Genomic DNA, 23,817 nt, shown 5'->3' on the forward strand with positions numbered 1-23,817 from the left:
AGCCCCCCGGGCACCAAGGTGTCATTTTGTTTGATTTGTTTTATCAGGAGAAGAGAAGTATTGGCTACTTTCTTCAGAAGTGACACATTGAAGGGTGTACAGTGAAGTAATGTCATAGTACACAGGGACATATAATAGTACACAGAGTACCATTTCTCTTACTAGGTAGTACTCACCTCAGAACCCTTACAGAGATTAATTATTACATGTGAAACATTTTGTCAATTCCTGACAAGTTGTAAGCACACAGCAAGTGTAAGTTCTTGTATCTGTTTCTCTTCCTCTCTGCCTGTCCATGTCCTTCTGTGCTTGAGTTTCACATGCAGCCATCATTCTTTTATTTGGAAACTTGAGTAGCCTTTGTAAAGTACTCTTTAAAAACCAGCTTCCTCAGTTCTGCTTTCATACTGAAAGTACTTGACTTTGGTTCTATGTGTATAATCACGAGCCTTGCTTTGTTTCTTCTGTGCCACACTCCTTCCATATTTAGCCTGACCAGTGGAGTCCTTTGGCCTTCAGCAGAGTTAATTATGTGGACCACGTGGGTCCAGGCAGGGAAGAAGGAAAGGAGGATTCCACGCAACAGCTAGCAGGAGTGGTGGTCTTCCAAATGCAGGTGAACACTTATCTCCTCCTTTAATGGAGTCCAAAGACAACAGAAGAGTTCTCTGAAAGGTTTCTTTGGAAGGGTCACAGGTCATGTAAGTCCTCTGTCCACCGTATATTAATAAACTAAGCTGTCCAAGGTCAAAGGAACAAGGGCAAATCTTATTCAAGCACTCATTCAGAATTGTCCTCAAAAGAGCATTTCACTGGAAACCTTTAATTTTGCCATTAAGCCAGTGTTGGATTAGGGAGGAACAGTAGGAGATGGTTGAATGATTTGGTTGGTTTATAAGTCAAAAACAGATACTTCTGTGGTAATTTTCACAATCGCAAGATAGGCCAATAAATACAAAAGCCTTCAGGACAGCTTTCTATCTTTAGTCATAACACGTAAGTGTATGTATGCGTGTGTCTATGTGTGTTCCTTTTGTAACTGAATGTTACTTAAATATTCCCTCCTGCAATGCTGAAACATACTCTAGACTTACACATTACCATGATTAGGGCCTTTGTGGTAGCAGCTCACTTGCTTCATAATGTCCATTTTCTCAGGACATGCACATTAGAAATTTGAACTAGAATTTATTTTCCTAACTTTTCTAAACAGGCTGATACAGGAACTTTTTTCCTTGAGTTACTTAGCCTTGGACTCCAATACACTCAACTCATTTTAATACTAGCTTAAGTCAGATATGGTTAAGATACTAAGTTTATTGCCAGAAATCACATGGTTCATTTATTGTTTGATCTTCAACACTTTAGTCATTTTGGATCATATAGTGCTACTTCATAAAGCCTGGTCTCCATTGGTATTCCACGTCTGTTGCCTGCTCTCACTTCTTCCCTTTTCCCAGCTTGAGGACTGCTTAACACCTCACTTTCAGACTGAGTTCAAACCCAGGTTCTGGGACAGTAATCCTCTTCAGAATATTTGGACAGATTTATTATATCAGTAGTTCTCAGGCCTGGCCACAGTTGAAATCAACCTCAATTCCTGGGCTCTCCCTCAGGTAATTTGACTTAATTGATATAAAATATGGACGGTGTTTTGGGTCTCACCCAAAACACTTGGCTGATTTTTAAGGCACAGAGTTGAGAATCCATTGTTTGAGACCACTGCCCTGGGGTTGAACCTCAAGACATACACACTGTCAGTGTCGTGTGACCTGGTTGCCACTAATTCTCTTGGTTCCAGCCTACATGTTTAGGATCTTCAGGCCTAGGGCTGGACCTGCTGCTACCAGTGCCGCCTCCACCTTCGTGTTTTCACTCACCCTCTACACTCACTCAGCACTGAGCATAATACCCTTGGGACAGAGTAGATATTTAATAAATATTTTCACTGAATTAATGAATGATAAATGTCCAGAGAGAAATGATCTCATTTTAAGTAGCACATTGAAGCCATCATTTTCAAAACCACAGTGTTGGAGGCCCCCTGTTTTGACCTCTGGTATTAGTCTTCTTTCGGAAACCAAATCAACACAGACAGAGTAGCTTGAAACTACACACATTTATTATGTTGTAATTTCTGTGATTCGGGAATCTGGTACGTGGTCTCTGGGTCTTCTGCTTAAGGTCTCAACACATGGAAATCAAGGTGTTGTCTGGGTTTTGGGTCTCACATGAGACCTGGTCTCTTCTGGCTGAGTTCTGCTGAGTTCCGAACTGCTGCTCGGCCGAGTTCTGATCCTTACAGGAGTGGGGCCCAGGTGCCTGTTTTCTTGCAAACTGCCAGCAGGGGTGCTCTCAGCTCACAGAGGTTACCCGGCACCCACTGCCTGCCACGTGGTCCTCTCCCCATTGTGGCAGTTTGCTTTTTCAAAGCCAGCAGGAAAATATTTGGGAAAAAATTTCCCCCAAACTTCCAAGATTTGATGAAAAAAACCTTAATCTACACATCTGAGAATATTAATTTTCTGCCAACAATACTTGGAGAGTTTGCAGACAGTGTAATTCATTCTATACAGTCTTATTTGAGAAAGCACTTTAAACTGATAGAACTCTTGATTTATTATTAACATTTTTAACATTTGTTTCCCTTTTCATCTCAGCATTTTGGGGTGTTTGATGTTGGAGAGAGTTGGGTGTTTAAATATTTAAGATGTTTTGAAGAGGAGGGAAGAGGCACAGCCAAAATCAGAACACAAGCCAGTCAGCAGTTGAGTGTGCCTAGGCCCAAACTAATGGGTTTTTTTCCCGGTTTCCAGCAGGAAAAGTGCCCCCCCCCCCCAAAAACTGGCTGCTTTATTCCCAAAGTAACGTTGTTTGTGTTACGGTATGGTAGCCTGAAAGTTGTGTTAGCCATGCCATACCTTTCTGAAGGCACTGTGTTGATGTTAAGTTAATAGAACGTGGGGCTTCTGGGTGGCTCAGTTAAGCGTCCGACTCTTGATTTAGGTTCAGGTTGTGATTTCAGTATGAGATTGAGCCCCACTTTGAGCTCCCTGCCAAGTGCAGAGTCTGCTTGATGTTCTCTCCCTCTCCCTCTCTCAGATAAACAATAAATCTTAAAAAAAAAAAAAAAAAAAAAAAAAGATAACGTATTGACAGTAGGAAGTAGATTCTAGAGTTTGACCTTGTTTGACTTTTGCCTCTGCCAGTCATTGGTGTGAGCCTGCATGGTAACCTCTTAATTCTCATTTGTTCTCAAAAAATGGGAATGTGAATCCCCGTCTCAGACTTCATTGGGAGGACTAATTGCAGTAGAGAAAAACATAAACATTACTTCGTTTACTTTGTGGCCCCTGCTCTGTTTGTTCAAAGTTGGTTTCAGTTTTGCTGCTGCTATTTGTGGAACAAATGGAGAACCCAGTTTTTTTCAGCATTAGAAAGATTTTTTTCCCCCCATCAACCAAAGGGAATGTGATAATGCAGTAGAATTTTTAATGGTATATTTATATTTCAAGATTCAGAATCCTTGTGGGTTTGCTTATCATATATGATTCTCTGGCATTTAGCACCTACTTTGTCAGAGAAGATAGTAGATACAGCTCTCAAATGTCGTTTTGAGAAACATGGTGATTGAAAGCATGGCAAAAAACCCCTAGAAAGTATAAAGATGCTGTTGCATAGAGCAGGAAGACGATAGAAGCCTTTTAAAGTTGAAATTTTGAACTGAAAAAAATTTTATTTTATTTTTAAGGGGGGGGCAGAGAGAATATCTTATGGCCCTGAGGTCATGACCTGAGCCAAAAACAGGGGTCGGACGATGCTTAACTGACTCTGCCACCCAGTTGCCCCTCTAACTGAAAAATGTTCAAGTCTGATTGTAGGTAGGCAGTGTGGCCTAGCCACAAAGCTCAGGGTTTTCCCATCAAACAGGATTTGAGTCTCCACTTAATTGTGACTGGCTCTTTCAAGAAACAAGCTGACCTTTTGGATCTCATTTGGACCCTCCGGTTGCAGAAGGCAAGAGTGCTGCTAGTGCTGGCGAGGATTGTGGTTATTACGCATCTAGGAAATGACAGAGGTTCAAAACTGGTGAATTACTGTTGTTATTCTGCCTGTTCTTAGCTGTTAGATCATAGAGACCTCAGCGATTCTGTAAAAGATGCCAAATAACGTTCACAGCTTACAGATAACCCTGGTTTAAGCCCTTGCTTCTTCTCTCACTAAATCCTGCCGCCATTCCTGTCTGTCAGTCCCCGCTCCAGCGTAGTCGTGTAGGTGAGGATTTCCCCACTAGGTCAGCTGCTGCCTGCTCTGGGCCTGGAGAAGGAAACTTGGAAGAAAATTGTAAACAGGTAGATTTTAAACTATGTACTAATTTGAAAAAAGACACTTCACTGTTTGCATTTCAGTTGATTAATACAGATAACTTGTCAAGACACTGAAAGGATTTTGAAGAAACCTAAAGTTCATATAATACTATGTGAGCATGTGTGTATGCGCATGTAAATGTGTTTTAACATGTTTTGTGATTAACCGCCTGCCCAAAGAAATGGCCTCATGGAGTGTACACATCTACCCTATTTTAGCAGAATGGTGAAGGAGAGATACTCAGTAAGAAATGTCTGAAGGTTTTGAAGTACCCTTTGTTTGATGATTTTCTAAAGCAGTTCTGATGACAGTCTGGAGGAGCAGTAATTGTTTCATAAATTAGAAAGCTGCTTCTCCTCCCCAAGTTTAAGTTTTCCCCAATTAATACCAGTGCAGAAGCATTTGTCAAAGGTTTATTGATCTCCTGTCTCAACAGAATTCTTTCATGCTTTCAAGGCAGTTGATTGCCCTGGGAATTCTTCCACACAGTGGAAGATTCAAATGACCTTTTGCCCTCACCTGCCAAATTCTCCTGTAGGGCCATGAGTAGGGATCATGTCTTTATAAGTTGCTATTTGATCTTGGAAGCCAGTGACCCTTGAGTTGTCCATTAGAAAGTCAGCAGCGACCCTGAGTGTTTTCTCTGGCCGCTTACCGGCCCCGCCTCTTGTGAAAGGCAGGAGTTTAGTGATGGGACAAGAACAGTGGCGTACTCTGCTCTTTGATTCGTTATTGTCCATGAGCTATGCACCAAGCTTTTTTAAACTAATATCTCCAACTCGGCCCTGTATTTGGAATTATTACCTTACAAAAGGGTGTATTGATGGTGATGATAACCCAGTTCTCTTCCTTGCTTGGATTCTAGTAGTCCGACTTCTCACTAACACAGAGGATCGTAGATAAAAATATCTCAGGACTGTAACAGTCTCGTTCCTTTTAAAACTGTGATATAAAGTATATTTTTTAAAGATTTTACATATTTGACAGAGAGAAAGAGATCACAAGTAGGCAGAGAGGCAGGCAGATGGGGAGGGGGAAAGCAGGCTCCCTGCTGAGCAGAGAGCCCAGTGTGGGGCTTGATCCCAGGACCTTGAGATCATGACCTGAGCCAAAGGCAGAGGCTTAAACCACTGAGCCACCCCAGCGCCCTGACATGAAATATTTTTAAAAGAACATATTTCAGTCATACTCTGTTTCTGGAGTTTGGATGTCATTAGAAAAGGTTTTACATTGAAAACAGTGTTAAACCAAAGGGTGACTTTTGAAGACTGTATAAAAATCTTTTGTATTTTGGAAAATGTAAAAATAAATTATATTCATTTATATGTATAAGTCACAGCAAATGTGCCATCTTTCCAATTAGCTATATTTTCAAAATTCCCTGTCTTTATGTTCGATTTTTTATCAAAATTCAACATTAAGATCATTGAAAGAGAAGTTTCTTTAGTGGGCCAGAAGTTAAAGTCCGCTGTACTTCTTTTCCCGCGTGACTAAGAGTCATTAATAGCACATAGCCATGAATTAGCACAATTTCTAGGCAGCCCTCTTGTTCCTAAAAGATCCCACTAATTTTATAATTTGCTTCATGAAAAACCTCAAGTTAATTTGTGGTTTTAGATATCCTGTCATTCTGGGAAGAAATGTAGTTTTCTAAGTAAAGACAGTGGCACATTTCACATAAAAATATACTATTCAAAAATATACTGAAACATTATATAATTTTCAAATGTCATCGTCAATCATTTAAAAAGAAGTCCCTAAACTTTCTTACTAAATTGGGAATATTTTTTCTCCCTGCTAAAACTCAAGTCTGTTTCTTTCTGTCTCTTTGAAGTGCAGTTTTTTCTGTGTGCATTTTTTCCCCTAACATCTAATAAAATGCTTTTTTAAATGCACAGATTATCTTGCATGCATTTTGGAATTTGCTTCTCTACAAATATACAGATCATGTTAATATATATTACATTGGTGGTGAAGCAGATTCCTTCAGATAACTTAAGAATGTTTCAATCATGAAATGTAAAAATATATATTTTAACACCATCAGAAACAAGGTGTTTTGCCTCTGTCATGAAAGCACACAGGCCCCTTGGGATTTAAATTGGTTGGAAAGACTACTTATGACTATATTTGGAGATCAAGGGGAAAAAGGAAGATACTTTTGCCCAATGCTATGCTTAATCAATGTTTTTGATATGTCTAAAAAGTAGTTTTTGATGCCGTAAAAAATATTCTTCTGATATTTTAAAGTTCATGATCAATTTTTATTTTTGGTTAAATACATTTGAGTCTCTGGATTTTCTTTTTTTTTCCTTCTCCAGACAAAAATAATAGTTTTGCCTTACCTGGATCCAGAATTAATTTTAACATTGTGAAAGCATTGAAATATTTTGTGGTGTTTGTTTCCAGAGCATTTCTAAGTGAATATATCTTTTGTAATACCTTATATCATGGGGAAAAAATACTCAGAATAATTACTGCAATCCTTAAATAAGAGTGTTGTGGACAGATAAATGTATCCTTTCAGTCAGGAGATGTTCATAATGTGTTTTTCTTTCTTCTGACTCTCAGAAATTTGTAAGAAATGCCATTATTTACTGAAGTTTTCTCTGGCATGGCTTTTCTAAATCAAAACCCTTGGAACTGAGTCCTCAGGCATTTTTTAAATTTCAGAGTGCCTGCTGCTGTTTAGTACCATAGAAAGCCCATAACTGGCTGGAGAAACCTGAGTCTCATTGGGCTACCGTCGCTTCAGCTAACTGCTTTCCCTTCTCACTGCCTCAGGGACCATCAACAGTCCTGCAATATATTGTCTGAATTAATAAAGATAAGTAGAGCATTTCCCAAAACATAGAAGAGTACTTTTTCATTTGTAAGGTAGAAGTCTGGTTTGCTTCCCATGGACTGTCTCCTCTCTTCATAGGTCTAAAAGTGGGAGTTTTTTGGGTGTATTATTTAAACTCTTTTTCTAAAATGTCTCAGTCCCTCGGAGCAGGCTTGAGGAAAAGTGGCTGCTCAGATAACCCCTTGGCAGCTCTTATAGAGCCTTGTTCTCCCAGGATGCGCTTGGAGCCCCATCTGTCTGGTTCTGACTTAGAGTGAACCATCATCAGCCTTTTCACGCTCTTGAATTGTTTCATTTATGGGTTTACCAGCTTTGTGCCTAGTGCTGGATGACACAGGAAGAGTCGTTTATTACGGGCATGCTGTGAAAACCCAGGGCCAGGGTGTGAAGATGAAACTGGGGCCTATTTTCCAGATTGAAATCAGGCTATTTATAATTGATGATCTTATTTTCTCCAGATGCCTTTTGTTTGTGTTTTTATGACAAAGGTGTCCTCTTTGTTTTGTTTTTTCATTTATTTTACTCCTACAAAACATTTTTATAAAACAAGTTTAATGAAAGTTTTGACCAAAATATGCAATTGTCTGTTACATAAATTAATCAAGCGTTCTTTTTCCAGGCAGCACAAATTGTGCTGATCTCTCTGTTTGAATTGAACACTCCTGAATTTACCATGTTACTTGGTGCCTTGCCAAAAACATTCCAGGATGGTGCCACCAAACTCCTGCATAACCACCTCAAGAATGCTAGTAACACCAGTGTGGTGAGTGCTCGGTCACAATTGGTACCTACCTCTGTACCGATCATGACCTCTGCTAATCCCTGGTCTGGACATGCCCTGAGAAAAGGGCCAGCTTTCTTGTTCTCTTTTAGTAGACTGTGGGCATCTGGAGGGTGGGGGCCGTGTCTGATACTGCAGTGTTCCCAGGGAATGAATGAACTTAGTATTTAAATATGGCTTTTTTCGTACATGAGGTTCTTTTTTTTTTTTTAAAGATTTTATTTATTTATTTGACAGAGAGAAATTACAAGTACACTGAGGCAGGCAGAGAGAGAGAGAAGGAAGCAGGCTCCCTGCTGAGCAGAGAGCCCGATGCGGGACTCGATCCCAGGACCCTGAGATCATGACCTGAGCCGAAGGCAGCGGCTTAACCCACTGAGCCACCTAGGCGCCCGTACATGAGGTTCTTTAATCAGTTAATTTTTACTTGTTCACTGACTCCTTTATTCATTAGTTACTTTCTTTGTATGTAAATTACATATAATTACTTACTTTCTTTGTATGTAAAGGTGGAAGTGCTCAGTTTGTGTCTGTCACTCTAGCACAGCTGACATCAGTCATTCAGCTTCAGAAACCCCTATGTGACAGCCATTTTGGAAGTATTTGCACTTAAAGTTGGCCTTAATGATTCCTTTAAAAAAAAAAAAAGTTACCCCAATTGTGCCACCTTTGCTCTTTTATTTACATGTGGGTTAAAAAGCTAAGGGGGGTACACCCGAGTGGCACAGTCGGTTGAGCATCTGACTGGGTTTCATTCAGGTCGTGATGTAATGGTCATGAGTCCGCTTGGGATTCTCTCTTTTCCTCTCCCTCTGCCCCTCCTGCTCATGTTCTTGCTCTCTAAAATCAATCAATCAATCAATCAGTCTTTAAAAAAAACAAAAAATGGAAGAAGAAAAGTAAACCTAAGGGAAAGGGGGCGCTGTAATCTGTGTTTAGCTCTCAAATAAATGATGCTTATTCTTTTTCACACAAGGGCTCTCCGAGCAATACAATTGGCCGAACTCCCTCCCGACACACCAGCAGCAGGACCAGCCCCCTGACCTCACCCACCAACTGTTCCCATGGGGGCCTATCTCCCAGGTAATGCCATTTCAACAAACGTGAAGAAACCAAAGCACCCAAGTGTCTGTCCAGCCTATTTCTAGGACTTTAGACCAAGCTTAATACCAAAAAATGGGTGGGTATTAGGAGACCATGGGTTTCTAGTCCTCACCCAGATCTTAACTGTGTATGGCAAAATGGCCAGTTTGTGCTGAATGTTCTCAGAGATTCTTCCAGCTCTGAGCACTCCCTAGTATCTTAAAATTTTAAAGCTATATTTACGTTTATTACTGTTGCATATACAAACCATTTAGAAATTCATCACCTAGTCTGTAAGTGCTAGGAACACCTGAAGGTATTTGTCGTCTAAATAAAATAGTCCACACATAGCCTGCGGTAGTTCTCCAACCACGCAGCTGTTCCAGGCATAGTTGCTGTCATCATGGGCTCACGTCTGAAGCAGACTGCTGCTCTGGAGAAGTATTAAGAACCTGAGAGCTAAAATTGGATGAGCACTTTCAGACTTCCATGGGGTCCATGCAAACATTGGTTTATAGAGTCTGAGACTGTGACTTAAAATAACAAAAATGCTTTGTCTCGGAATCTTTAAACTTCCCCATCTACCCACAGCCCTTGGAAGTCTCTGCAGGTGACCCCCTGGCATGTTTTGGAGCGGCCTCACATAGAGTAGTGGCCCTAAAGGCCAGACTTCTTAGTCCCCGGACCTGTGAGGGTCATACATGCTATGTTTGTTTACCAGAAGTCCAGAGCTTTGCGATTCCTGGCTACAGGGATCAAGCGGCTGTGTCTTAAGGGTTGTTGACACCAAGATGATAAGAAAATATAAATGCCTTTAAATTTATTTTAGATTTTTAAATGATCAAGTTTCCCAAAATCATCCATTCTTACCAATAAAGTTCTTTTCAGTTCTTCAATTTGTCATATAAATATTTGGAACATGTCTAAAGTGTTTTTCTATTGGTAAAACAAAATATGTTGTATACTTACAGTATGCTACTGCTTATATTGCCTTATTTCTAGTCCTAAATCCCATTGGTACTATATATTTGGATAGAATGATGTCACGTCTCCAAGTTTGGTCTGTGTTATGAGGCTGTTAGCAGGCTATTATAATTAGATAGTTGAGATCAGAAGCGAATGAAAAATAAGTGTGACTGAGGCTCAACGAACTATTGTTTTTTGGGTTAATAACTGTATCTAAAGTATATACTTTATAGGGTCCAATGTTAACAGTAAAATCAGAGTTCTCTTTCTTGGGGTGAAAGGCAGGGGAAGGATTTTGTGGAAAACTTGAATGCTCTGTAAATAGTTGCTTTTGACTAGAAGTAATACTTCTGCACCATTAATTGAGAAATCTACTCTTCCATAATATACAGTTTGTATTTCTTATCTTTTGGTTATTTCATTATTAGTGTGGCACATTCTTTAAGTAATAAGCAAAAGGTAAAACTCAAGACTTTTATTACTCTCTGTGCTGCTAGTCTAAGGAAAAGACTGGTGGAGACCACTAGCATAATCCATCAGTGCTAAGAATTAGCTCAGTATTAATTTTCACTTGATCCCCAGATTATTAAAAAATTTATTTTTCCAATCACCATTTATTTTTAGTTGGCCTGGTCTTAACTTTTACTGTCAGGGTTACTGGTCAATAGAAGAAAAGAAGAGGTTTATTAATATTAATACCATTTTCAAGAATAAGGCCAAGTGTGACCTGTTTTCTTGCCAACAAATTTGGCTTTAGGGAATTATTTAATTTTATGGTCTCTTTTTATTTTTTAAACGAATGTGCCCTCAGTCACGGCATATCTACCCAAATGGCCTTAGTCAACAACTTAATTAAACTCAGGAGAAGTGATTTTTCTCACAACTAAAACCGTCCAGAAGTAGGAAGAATTGCCTCCTGTCATTATATCAGTGGGAGTATTCAAGTAGGCCACATACTTTCACCAGGAAAGTTAAAAAAGCTATGAACTCTTGTACTAGATAGGAGAATGGAGTATGTTACTACCCCATTCCTGAGGAGATGATAGACAAGTGCCACCACATATAATCTCAGAGGTTTTTCTCATCAGTGTTCTTGAAGCATTTACATTCTGTGAGCTGTCATTCTTTCAAATCATCTTAAACATATGTTAATTTTTTATTCTTAAGGGGAAAAGTTGTTACCAATTGTCTCTTTTCAATCTAATTTTTTGGCATCAAAACGAACTAGTGTTTTTATAGTCCAGAAACTCTACACTCAAATTGTGGTGTGTTAATAAGGAAATATTCTAAAATGATAAGCAAATCTAATTTGATAGTAAAAATGAACCCTAGGGAGGAAGTTGTTTTTATCAACCCAATAATCTTAGAGAAAATCATAGCATGTTAAACCTTTTTAGAGCATCCCATTAATTGCTTTGTGTGTGTGTGAGGGAAGAATTACTCCTTATTCCCAGCTAGTAAACAAATACTACTGGGTATTTAGAGAGGAGATTTCTCATCATTAAACACATGTGTATTTTTTAGCTCATTTTACCCAGTGTGATTTGTGTTAAATGAAACACAAGAGTTGCAAGGGGCTTCAGAAATCGCATGATATCCATTCCTTTTGAGATCAGAAAGTAGACAGTTCTCGCCCCCATCTGCTATGCATTCTTGGCAAATGTGTTATAGAGCAGAATGACACTAAATAGATCACCTGTTCCCCCTATTAATAAAGGGTGATTTTAGGTGGATTTTACAATCCATTGCATTGGAGGGTCAAGATTTTCCATAGAAGCGAAGTGGGGATTAACTGGGAGACCAGCCTCCCATCAGCAGTGGGAGATGGTGGTACATCTGCTTATGCTACCTGTCAGCAGAGCTCCAGCCTAGATGGCTGCCCGATTTCCTCCCGTTACCTCACCCCAACTCAGTGTGGGACTCAGAGAAGGTCTGTGGGCCCTCGGATGCCGTGGTGACCTCTCATCTCCACACTTACTGACCTCACAAGAAGAGACCACAGCTGTCTTTGGCAGAGACAAGCTCATGGGACCAGGATGATGGCTGGCCTCAGGCAGTGCTGCTCCCTGAGAATGTGGTCTCTGATGCCACAACTCCACCCCGGGCCTCAGGTCACATTTCCTGCCCGGTTGGCTCATGCTTCTCGCAGTGGCTGTGGCCCTTCTGAATTGTAGCAGCTGTTAGAAGTGTCTGCCCAGGTCTCTGTAGGCCCAGGCTTCTGAGTGACATTTATGGAGTGAGGAAGGATGCTGGTGTTCTCAGATGAGTTTTATTTCTCGTACTAGGTGATGTGAGCAGGGAATTGGGGCTTTTCGGAGACCTGGCGCTCTAGCCCTCTGGTGGTGCTGTTACTTTTTCATAAGGAAATTGCCCGTGGCAGCCTCTGATCAAGTCCTGGCCTCAGGGAGCACATCATCTCCTGCTTCAGGGCTCTGGTCAGAAAGGCATGTTCTCTGAGTCTTCCTGCTGTCGTCCCTTGGATCCCGTTGGAATTCAGGCCTGACGTTCCTCCTTTGGCTCTTTGTAAAACAATTGATTGCATTATCTGAGTCAGAAGAGTTATGCATATTTGTATGGAAGTACTCATGGTATCCTTCCCAGTGTGGACACACACAAATACACACTCACACACTCTTACACTTGGAGTCTCATGATTTAAAAATGTAACACATGATTGAGATGGGAAGGAATAATGCAGCTTTATTGAGGGCCAAACTGTAAAACAAACTTTGTGCATTTTCTCTGTATGGTGAAGTATAAATTTTGCTCCAGTCAGCTTTGACAGAGCTTGGTCAAGGAAAGAGGAGATTGGAAGACACATTGGACGTTGCGTCTCCCAGTCCCCTCCTATCTCCCCTCCCCGTTGCCTTGTTTTGTCTCTCTCTGACTCTCCTCTTCTGATCACTGCAGTCGGTTGTGGGGTTGGAGTGCTGATGGCCTTTCGAAGCACCCACCTCCCTTTTCTCAGCCCAACTCCATTCCCACCGCTCCCTCCCACAAGACTCTCAGGCGCTCTTACTCTCCCAGGTAACAAGCTACCTGTTTACCTTGTCTGAGGTGTCACAATATTATTGCATTTCCAGGGTCGTCTCAGGTCTTCCGAAAGCCTTTGGCTTAGATGAGCAGGAGTAGAGCCTTGGTGAGAAGTGTGAGCAGGTGCATGAGCTCTGTCGGCCTGCATGAGTACAGCTCCTGCTGTGTCACAGGGACAGGTGACCATTTCGCCAGCAGCCCAAATCCAGCGGCACCTACTGTAACAGGCCCAGGCAGAGCTGAGTCCCCATAAAGGCGCTGGGGCAATGCCCTGAAGTCAAGGCAGGCCACAGGGGACGATTTCCTTCGTGTTCTTCTCAGGAGGACAAGGCATACCCACTGAGAAGCAAATGAGACCTGCTCTTTCCCAGACCATCTGTGTTGCATTCAGTCCTGCCATTTATGATAGGGACTGATTTCTTGCATGATGTACTGCCATGTGGCAAGAGTCAGAGGACACAGATCCTGAAGGGAGGCCCAAGAAGTGCATTCACTGCTGCGTCTCATTGGTGTGCCCTGCCTCTAGGCAGGAGAGCAGTCGGTATTCTCACAAGCCCCTGGTTGTAGGTGATGAGGTTAATGAGTCTAGAAGATTTAAAACAGATGGCAAATTGGTGGGACAAAGTAGGGGCCACGGATTTCTACAGATGTCTGTGTGAGGGTCCCTTAGGCCTTATTACGAAGGTCTAAAGGTCCAAGGCCCCCTTCCCTAGAAGGCTGCCATCGCATGAGCAGAGCATGGGGCAGGCCAGCTGTCTTTGTGCTGTGTAAGAGGAGTTTGTACCTGCTGATAGGTTAGAGTAAAAACAGAACTGAAAAAGCTCCGTTAATTCTGAATGCCTCATAGATAGCTTTTGCACAGATTTACATTCCTAATTTTGTGTCCTCAACTCAGGGAAGCTGTGCATTATTAACAAAGTCAACCACATGTTTTAACAACATCTTTCTTTCGAAACTCTTACAGCTTTAAAAGTAGCTTCTCAAGTGTACAGAGAATCCTGTAAAGACTGTTTCTAGATACACAAGGTTAGGGCAAGGACACAGCAACAATGTGACAGCTGCTGTCGTCAATGTTAATAAAGCAAACTTTTTTTTTTAAGGTTAGCCATGCTTCAAAGTAGAAGTCCCATTTATTGACTGTGTTCCAGTACACTGACCTGTCTGCATGCCCTAACGGGCACCAAGCCTCACCACCAGCCACTCTTTCCCATCCAGCCATCAGGATCCCCTTCTGGTGGGCACCTCATTTCCAGAATCATCTTTCACACATGCACTGTAACACTGCTAATGCTAATAAGTACCTATAACTTCTGTTGACCATTGCAGGGAAAGAACATTAACAAGAGACTTTTACATTTAGAAAAACCCATCAGTTACCTACAAATAAGAGGAAATCTTTGTCTCTTGCTTTCTGCCAGAACCGTATTGATTGCCTAACAAGGAATGAATATATCCTAATTCCGTTTCTGGTATCTTTTCCCTATGAAATGACAAAGTGGAAAATCTTAGAAGGCAAACTTCCTGTCTCAACTGTCTCCATTCTTGGAGAGCTGACCTCATGCACCTCCCCATCCACGATATGGACCCATTACAACAGGGGAAGTCCAGAGCCCTCTTCTGCCTCAGTATTGAGTAACGTGGCCTGACCTTGGGTCGGTGACTATTGCCTGCTTGAGCAACTCTTCCTAAATTCTAAGGAAATCTTTCTGGGATCTAATTGCAGTGTTTATAGAAGGCCAGGAGCTGGCCTTTAACCTAAAGGTTTATGTCTCTGAGCTAAAGCAAAACAGTATGGGGGCAAGTGACAGACCGGGGTGTCCCTAAGCAAGCCTCTTCCGACAGGTAAAGTCGCCGCATCCCTCTTGCTGTGCTCCCTTACGTTCTGCTGCCTGGGAGCATGGCATCGGTGATCCCCAGTGACTGCTTTCATAGGAATTTCCTTTTTCCCCCTAAAACATGAGGGCTCATGAGCACTGATTTGGGAAAAAAAGCAAATGCCAGGACATTAAACTAGCAAAGAACGTAGCATTACCTGTTTCCTATTAGAAAAAAAAACGACGCTATCTCTCACCTGGAGCTCACGGTTTTAGCTTCGTACCAAGGAGATACTTCAGACCTCAAGCTAGTGAGTCCAAAGGAAGTGTCACCACTGGTTACACTGGGTCATGCACGTGTATTCCTCATTGTTAATTGAAAGTAAGAGGGAGGAACATTAACTGGACATTAATTAGGATCCTTTTATTATTTTGAAAAGGGCTACTGTAATGCTAAAGTTGTGTGAACCAAAGTGACATATTTTAAGACCACTCAGGTTACGAAAAATGAGATGAATTATGTGAAAGCTAACGTTATCTGAAGCGACATATGGAAAATAATATTGTGACATCCCTTAAAAAGCTGAACGTTCTGCCAGACTTCCTCTTGTCCATCTGTCATTCTTTCCGGGTTTTGTTTTTTTTTTTCCTTTCCTTTTGCATGGGCTATGCTGTTATTTTTGGTTGTTGTGATTAAAAGTATTTTAAGGCATCTTTTTCCATCTCGTATGCATATTTTTTTTCGAATCATATTCTGTTTTTATATATAAAAAATAGTGTACTGGCCAGATGTATAAATGCCTTTGTTCCCACATAAGCTGGCATTGTGTTGTTCTAGAAAGGCGGGTCCGGGAGCTGCAGTGCTTCTCATGCTTTCTTCACATTAAAGGGATGTTGCCTTTATGGACAGATAACCTTATGAACTTAGCAGGGGTTGAAATCTCTTGAATTCTGTTCAAGTGTTTTATTCCACCTCCTGTCAGTATACACATGGAATTTTAGCTGTGAACGTGTTCATTCACATTTCTTTTGTGTTTGATGCCAGAGCCAGTCTTTGAGTTGGCGTGTATTTTTGTGAACTCTCCAAGTACAGATGGAGCATGGATTTTCTTTCATTCATCACAGAAGAAGAATGGGTGCTATCTGGGCGAGTGTTGAAATTATAGGTAAATAGCTTCCATCTCTGAAGGGCGAGTTCAGATGCTGTGCCCCAGCAGAACCTGGTCAGCCTTGGAAAACACTTGGATCATTACAGCCTCAGCCAGTAGAGGTCTGGCTACACCCAAGGGAGAACTGTGCAAATCTTGTCTTGCTCATCTACCCAAACCTTTTAAAAAAGAGAAGAAAAGGTGGGGTGCAGGCTTAGTAAGTATTACTTGTTTTTAAGTTACAGGAGACTTAACCTCTTTTGAGAACGTACAGGATTGGCTGTTGCCCAGAAGAGAGGTTCCTGCCTGCAGGTGTCTGGGTTCAGTTCCTTCTCTTGAAGATGGCAAGAGTGCTTTTCTTTAGTCTTTATAGTGTTGTTAAATGCTTGCTTATGTACAGCCAAGGACTTTGAGTGTCCCCGAGCCATCCTCAGGATAGCTTAAGACTTCCTGTAAGTTCCATCAGACTGACTCACCTGATCTTCTTTTGACATTTTCTTAAAACAAGTGATACTTAAACTAACACAGGTTTTTTTTTTTTTTTTTAACTTGTCCTCGGTCAACTGTTGCTTCTTGTCTTGCTTTATACTATGCTTTGTCCTCTACTTGTCTGTGATATTCTCAGTGAGGGACCGTGGTGGATTTTGTTCTCAGGACCTGTTCAGCATACTTTTCGGATCTCTAAATCCTACTTATCGACACACTGCTTTACACCCAAAGGCTCTTGGGGACTTTTTCTCTGTTTCGTGTTTTGCTCTGTGTAGCCACTGAAGGAACAAGAGTTAACATCACTTTTCTGTAAGGGACAAATATTTCTTGCTTTTTGAAATACTTGCAGACATCCATCTAGGAATGTGACTCTTCTATAAAAGGTGTTTTTATTCTAAAACACATAAACATAAGCATGTTGGAAGAGTTGGTATTCACAGCAAGCGCCTGGGTTAGATGGCAGGAGAGATGGTCGGGAGCCCTCCGGTAGGGTGGATCTGATTTGGAATTGTTTTGGAATGTAGAGTTTTATTTCACAAGTTTCTAATACCAAGCATAACCCCGTCTTTATGAGGTCATTTGCTTTGCTCCTCTGAAACTGGCTTGTAATACTAGCTTTAGTTTGAAATGCCTGTTCCTCATAATCTGTTTGTACATTTGAGACCAGTAACAACCAGACTCCTTGTTTCCATCTTCAAGATATGAAAGTTATTTTTCCACTTTCATTACCTCGTGCATTGTCACCAGTTGTCACCCTTTGAGTTGTTGCATTCTCGTGGTTATTGCTGTTCCCCACTGGTTCTTACCGAGTGCCGATGTAGTGCATTTGGGGCCTGGGTTGACAAAGAACAATTGTCCAGTGGTGGTGCCCTAACAGAAGGTGTCTCCTTTTCATTCCAAGTCACCTAAAGATACAAAACAATAATCACATCTTACTCCATAAACCATTGGAAGTAATTTATGCCCATAGCTCATATTTGTTCATATGTTTCAATTTAAGAAATACACTGTTTTTGATCTTTAGCATGCTGGAGTATGATACAGAGAACCTGAACTCTGAAGAAATTTATAGTTCTCTGCGTGGAGTTACAGAAGCCATTGAAAAATTTAGTTTTCGAAGCCAAGAGGATCTGAATGAGCCAATTAAACGAGATGGCAAGAAGGAATGTGATATTGTAAGTATCCCCAGGCCAGCAGAGAACGATACTTCAATTAAGTGGTAATTCTGAAGATTGGCCACTGTGAATACTGAACTGTATCTTGTAGTTAGAATAATACTATTTTAAGAGGCCCAAGGCAACTTTATAAAATTTTGAGTAACCCTCAGCTGTCTGTGAAAAATGTAAACTATCTTTTTCTCCCCAGTTTGATTTTGTTTATCCTGGACATATTTTTGTTCTTGTGACATGATCAAAATAATAGGTCAGAATCGGACACCAGCATGGCTTTCTGGGAGCTCTAGTCTCACGCAGAGGCAGGCAGATCAGTGGGAAATTGTGGTGTGGCGGGAAGTAGTCAGGGCTCAGCACTGGAGAGATACACTGGGGCAGTCTTGGTGCTCAGGAAAGGTCAATGGGATCCTCGGAGCTGCGTGAAGCAAAGGGTCAGAGGGAGTTTGGACGGATAGGAAGGGGCCCTTGTGTTTGGCATGATTTCCCTTTGCAGGTGGCTGAAGTAGAAAGAGCGGGTGTGTCTTGTTGGTGGCAAGGTTTGGGGAAGAGGCTGCAGCGGTTGGCTCAGGAAGGGCATTGACACCCAGGGGACTTTTCTGCCAGTGTCTTAACTGTACTCTGAGGTCACTAGAGAGTCTTTATAGGGTTTTTAACCAGGGAAATGGCATGGTCACACTTATATTTTAGAAAGAATGCTGTTACTTTGAGATGGAGGATGACTCTGGAAGACGTAGGGTTGGGTAGGACAGCGCTGAAATACTAGAGTCTGAAGTCTCTGCCTAGGACTCTAAAGTGCTGGGGAAGTTGAGGGAGTTAATATTCTAGAAAGAGAGGAAAAACATTTGTCAGTCCCTTTAGAACATAATGAATTCAGTTTTGAATACATGTAACTTGAGGGACCTGTGGAATATCTAAGCATGCATATCCCGTAGGCCTTTGCAGAAAGCAGTCTGGAGTTTCGGTTGGCTGTTCAGGCTGGGGATAGAGATTTGAGAGGCATTGACTAGTTGCTTGATGATAACTAAAAAGTGAGTGAAAGCGACCCATTAAAGGGTAAGGACAAAATCCTAAGGTGCAGCAACACTAAGGGAAAGACGGAAGAAAAGGAGTTGGAAGAAAAGCTATAGGTTATTGTGTGGGACGCCGGGATAGTGTGGTATCTGGGAATTTAAGGGAAACTTTTGGGAAGGACATTCTAGCCAAAGAGATGTGGAGTGAAAGGGCTCCACTGGATTTTTTTTTCTATCTGCATTAAATATGATAAAGTGGAAATTGAATTATTGAGCAGGTTCAAAATTCAGCCTCTTAGCTGCTTGATGACCAGAGTGTTAGCGAAGAAGCTGGAGGGGATATAAAAATGCATTAAGCGTGAAAGATTTGGGAATCGGTATGTCTTTTTGGCCTGATAAGTGCCTCAGTCTAATAAGACAGACATCCGTAAGGATGAAAGTCAGATCCACTGGGAAAATGGTTCCCAAAGCAGAGATGAAAACATTCAACATGTGGGAGGAAGCCCATCCTTGGGAGTGATGACAGAAATACAGTAAACCCTTTGAGGTTCCATTTTATGTCTAAATTGTTCCACTTCATTTCAAAGAGAAATTAAAATATTTAATGCGAGAAAGGATATAGGGAACTAGTATAATATTGGTGGCACGGGAACTTGATATAGTTGCTTTGGAGCTTAATAAATTACATTTAGCCTAAGTGATATTGATACACATAAATATATACACACATACGTATCTTAAAGAGAGACAGAGCGTGTGAGTGGTGGTAGGGGGTGGTGTTAGGGGGTGAAGGCACAGGGAGAGAGAATCTTAAGCATTCTCCACACTTAGCTTGGAACCCAACATGAGGCTTGATCTCATGACCCTAACTAAGATAATGACCTGAGCCAAAACCAAGAGTCAGACACTTAACCAGCGGAACCACCCAGGCACCCCTCAGCTTAAGTGATTTTAAGTTTCTTATCCTTTACCTAGAAATCTAACTTCTGGCAATCTAAGCTAGATGAGAAACTCAGCAAAAGGAAAGGAAGTTATTATATACAGTGCAATTTGTCTCAGCATTATCTGTAACAAAAGCCAGAAATATTAAAAAACAGAAGGGGAATAGTTGAGTAAATCTTACTAGAACACAAATGGAAATAGTGGTATGAGTAAACATTGTGATTACAAACACTATTTATGTGAGACATTCTTATAGTGCGAGGAAAGCAAAATATATGGTTGTGTGTACTCAGTGATTCCCATCTGGTACAATCTGCGAGAAGACAAGGACCGGGATAATACACAAGTTTAAAAAGTAAGATCTTTCGTTTTACTTTTTGTTAAAAGTGATTAGAATTAGGATGGTTTAGCTTTATTTTGAAAATGTCTGAAGTTTTTTGAATCCTTTCTCTGTTTCTAAGTTCTTTCGTTATAATAATAATATGTGTTTTACTTTGAGAAGAGAGTTACAAGGAGAAAAAAATTAAATCATCCATGAATCATTTCCCTATCATGAAGAAAGCCCAAAGTCTTATTTTATTCAGCTCTACCCATGTGTTGTATATCCTTTTTACATCTTAACAGTTAGTAGGACATCTTTTTTGATGGTGTTAAAAACCAGATGCATCCCAGCAGTTCCACTAGGTGTATGTTCAAAAGAAAACAAGGGACTGGAACAGATATTTGTACCACAGTGTCTATAATAGTATCATTCACAGTAACCAGATGATGGAGAAGCAGCCAAATATCCAACAGATAAATGGATAAGCAGAATGTGATAGATGCGTCCCGTGGAGTATTATTCAGCCATAAAAAGGAAAGTGATATTGACATGTTACAACATGAATGGACCTTGATTAGGCGAAGTGACATAGTGACGTACGCAGATACTGTATGAGTCCACTTCCATGAGGTACCTCGAGTAGTCAGATTCAGAGACAGAAAGTAGAATAGAGGTGACCCGGGCCAGAGAGGGCAGGGAGTTATTGTTTAATAGGTGCAGAATTTTGGTTTGGGAAGACCAGAAGGTTTGCCTAACAGATAATGTAGTCGTCATGGTTATACAGCATTGTGACTGTCTTTAATGTTATTGCATTGTACACCTATGATATAAATGATTAAAATGATCTATGTATGTTTTGCCACAATTTTAAACTGGCTTTTTTGCCACAGTTTTTTAAAAAAATGCTTAAGCATAAGGTGCTGTATCTTGTCAGAAGCAAAAGTCAGACATGTGCCACAGGAGTCCCCAGTGTGTCCCGCCTCCTGGAGACAGCTCCAGCATCGTCACACAGTCCGATGGCAGGGGTGAGGAGAGTGAGGTTTTGTTCCTGGTGGTCTGTCCATGCTAGTTGTGTTACAGTGACGCCCTGCAAAGGAAACCAGACAGGCCGGGGCTCCTCGGAGAAAGGACCCCCTGGGAGAGAGGGGGTCATCAGGAACAAGGGCCAAAGGCCTCAGGGGTTTGATTTGTTAAGGACAAGTCTCAGTATATGTTAGGAAGAAAAAGTTTCAGGAAATAGCCACAAAGCCTTTTCTTTGACCCAGCATAAAGCCCAGCTGAGAGTCACAGGTGTCCAGGGGGTGACGTGCCTCCCAGCTAAAAAGTTCTCCAGTGCTAAAGATTAGTAAGTGTTGTTTGGCTTTGGGGGGGGATACATGCAAGGATATCCTGGAGGGTTGGGCTGCTTTAGATCTGTGGTGGTAATCAGGGAAGCACTAGCTTGGTGTGTCAGGGCTTTGCTGAGGAATCCCTGCTGTTCATGAAGAAATGGTGGGCAGCAGTGCCGGCACACCGGATTCCTGGAGAAATGTTCGAGTAAAAGTCTTCACCAAGTACAAAGTAAAACACACTTTACGTGTAAATGAGTGAATGAAGGGGTTTCATTGTTGGGTTCCTGCTAAGGTTGTTTATGAATTAGATGTTTGCAGATTAAGATCCTAGTAACTATCCTTTGGTTGGTGGCCAGAATTCACGTGCGAAATCTGACTCTCCTAATATTCTGAAAAGTGGAAGGAAGAGTTTGTTGAAAGTCCTCAACAGGAAATGACCATGTGCTGTGCTGCAGGTGTCCCGTGATGGTGGAGTTGCCTCGCCTGCCACTGAAGGCCGGGGCGGCAGCGATGTGGTGGAGGGAGGCAGAACAGCTCTGGATAACAAGACGTCCCTCCTCAACACCCAGCCTCCCCGTGCCTTCCCAGGGCCCCGGGTGCGAGACTACAATCCGTACCCCTACTCCGACACCATCAACACCTATGACAAGACAGCCCTGAAGGAGGCCGTGTTTGATGATGACATGGAGCAGCTTCGAGATGGTTCGTCTTTCTTTGCGTGATTCTCACCCCCCCCTTGGACCCCAATCCAAAAGTGCTTTCTGTGGGGCTCTCTCCTCTTGTCAGAGCAGCTCCAGGCCTACAGGACCTACGGGGTCTGTTCTGGTTAGTTGCTCACTCAGCAGCTCCTCACTGAGCTCCTACCTTGTGCTTAGTTAGCCATGGAAGGCACAGCCGTGAGCAGAAGTAGGCATGGGGTCTGCCCTCCGGAAACTTACAGCCTTCTCACAGAGGCAGTTGTGAAGTAGGAGTCACACAGCTGACCTAAACTTGGAGCTGTCCCACTGTGGTGAAGGCAGGTCAGCTGTGCCTATGAGGGAGGGCTCTGCGGTGGAGCCAGGGCTTGAAGAAGCCGGAGATTAGAAGCACGAGGGCAGTAGCAGTTAGCTACTACTATTGGGGGGCAGAGGGCCCTGCTGTGCACTCTCCCAGCCCTGAGCTATGGAAGTAGGATCCTGTATGGAAGTACGACCACTGAGAGGCTCTCTTCTTCTGTCACCAGCGTTTTAACCAGGTCTACCTGAAGCTGCTTTGGGTTGACTTCTGTCTTCTGGTTTGGAGCAAAGCAAGCTAGCATATACTGAGCTCCTGTACCACGTGCTTGCTGCTGAACTCAGTGTTTTACCTATATGGCTAATGAGATAGAGGGCTTATTCCCATTTCACAGATCAGGAAACTAAGGGTTTGGAAAGGTTAAATTACTTGTCCCAACTATACTTGGTAAAGAACAGAACTAGTCTGCTGTCTTGTTTTGCTGTCTCACATTTGTGTTAAGACCAGTGTCCATGATTGAGTAATAAGTGAGTGAAGTATGCGATGGTATGATGGTGTTTTTATCAGGAGCTTAATTATTTCCTTTTCACCTGATTGTCATGTTCACTTCATAGTCATTTTTTTGAGGTTATATGTATCCGCTCTGTTCTTAAGACGTTTGTTTTGTGTTTTTATTTTGAATGGAGAATTAAATCAGAACCCTAAATTAGAAGTCTAAACAGTTAGCATTCACTGTGTGTCATGAAGTTTGTAGCTTGCTGGGGACAAGGTGGCAGATGAGACACAGTCCCTGGCCTCAGAGAATTCAAGATCTGTCAGGGGAAACAGACTTATCACAATGCCCCTGGAAAGGGGGGGTGCCACACTAGCGCAGATGCTGGTTTCAATGGGGACACATAAGAAGGAGGACTGGGGGGCACCTGGCTGACTCCCTGGCTCAGTCAGCTTAGTGTGCAGCTCTTAATCTCAGGGTCGTGAGTTCAAGCCCCATGGTGGGTGTAGAGCTTGCTTAAAAGAGAAGAAGAAAAAAAAAAGGAGGAGGAGGAAAGCCAGTGCTCTTGCAATGGCTTTAGTGATGGGACCCGAAGATAGCAATGAAGTCCTTCAGTCATTTGAAGGCACATCCCCTGGCTGTTATCTGCTGATCACCAGTGGGTAGCCCCTCCGGAGATTCCCAAGGAATCGCAGTGGTGTTTCCTGGGCCATAGGCCAGTGGTATGATGGTTAGTATGAATCATGCTTTCATGGAGTAGGGTGCTGTTTCCTTTCACTGCTCGTAGAATTGATAGCTCATTTAACTTAACCCATTTGTAGGTCTCATTTAAGATAGAACAGAGATTGGGGTGGATGTTGGTTGTTATCTATTTACCGACTGTATACTGAAAGGCTCAAAGAGAAATGTGAGAATGCAGTGGGGGAAAGATTGAGTTCTTTAACATTTCAAACTTCCTGTGTGTGTGTTTCCTTACCTTAGATGCCTTAAGAGATATATATATGCAAAATCAAATTTAAGTCATTTC

The 23,817-nt window shown here is 41.9% G+C and overlaps 1 protein-coding gene across 5 annotated transcripts in view; it reads left to right on the forward strand.

Moving 5' to 3' along the window:
- The window catches only part of CLASP1 (cytoplasmic linker associated protein 1), a 271,575-nt gene that overhangs the window by 219,153 nt on the left and 28,605 nt on the right, over nucleotides 1-23,817 (forward strand). For 4 of the 5 annotated variants that reach the window (XM_059166604.1, XM_059166606.1, XM_059166607.1 and 1 more), the window contains 4 exons: nucleotides 7,833-7,976; nucleotides 8,971-9,077; nucleotides 17,552-17,702; nucleotides 21,760-22,006. In XM_059166604.1, coding sequence (XP_059022587.1) covers nucleotides 7,833-7,976; nucleotides 8,971-9,077; nucleotides 17,552-17,702; nucleotides 21,760-22,006 — 649 coding nt within the window. Of the gene's footprint in view, nucleotides 1-7,832; nucleotides 7,977-8,970; nucleotides 9,078-12,953; nucleotides 13,071-17,551; nucleotides 17,703-21,759; nucleotides 22,007-23,817 lie in introns of all 5 variants that reach the window. The other variant, XM_059166603.1, reaches the window with a different exon arrangement.

Source organism: Mustela lutreola, chromosome 3, assembly GCF_030435805.1.
Source record: "Mustela lutreola isolate mMusLut2 chromosome 3, mMusLut2.pri, whole genome shotgun sequence".
In the NCBI taxonomy this organism is placed as follows: Eukaryota; Metazoa; Chordata; class Mammalia; order Carnivora; family Mustelidae; genus Mustela; species Mustela lutreola.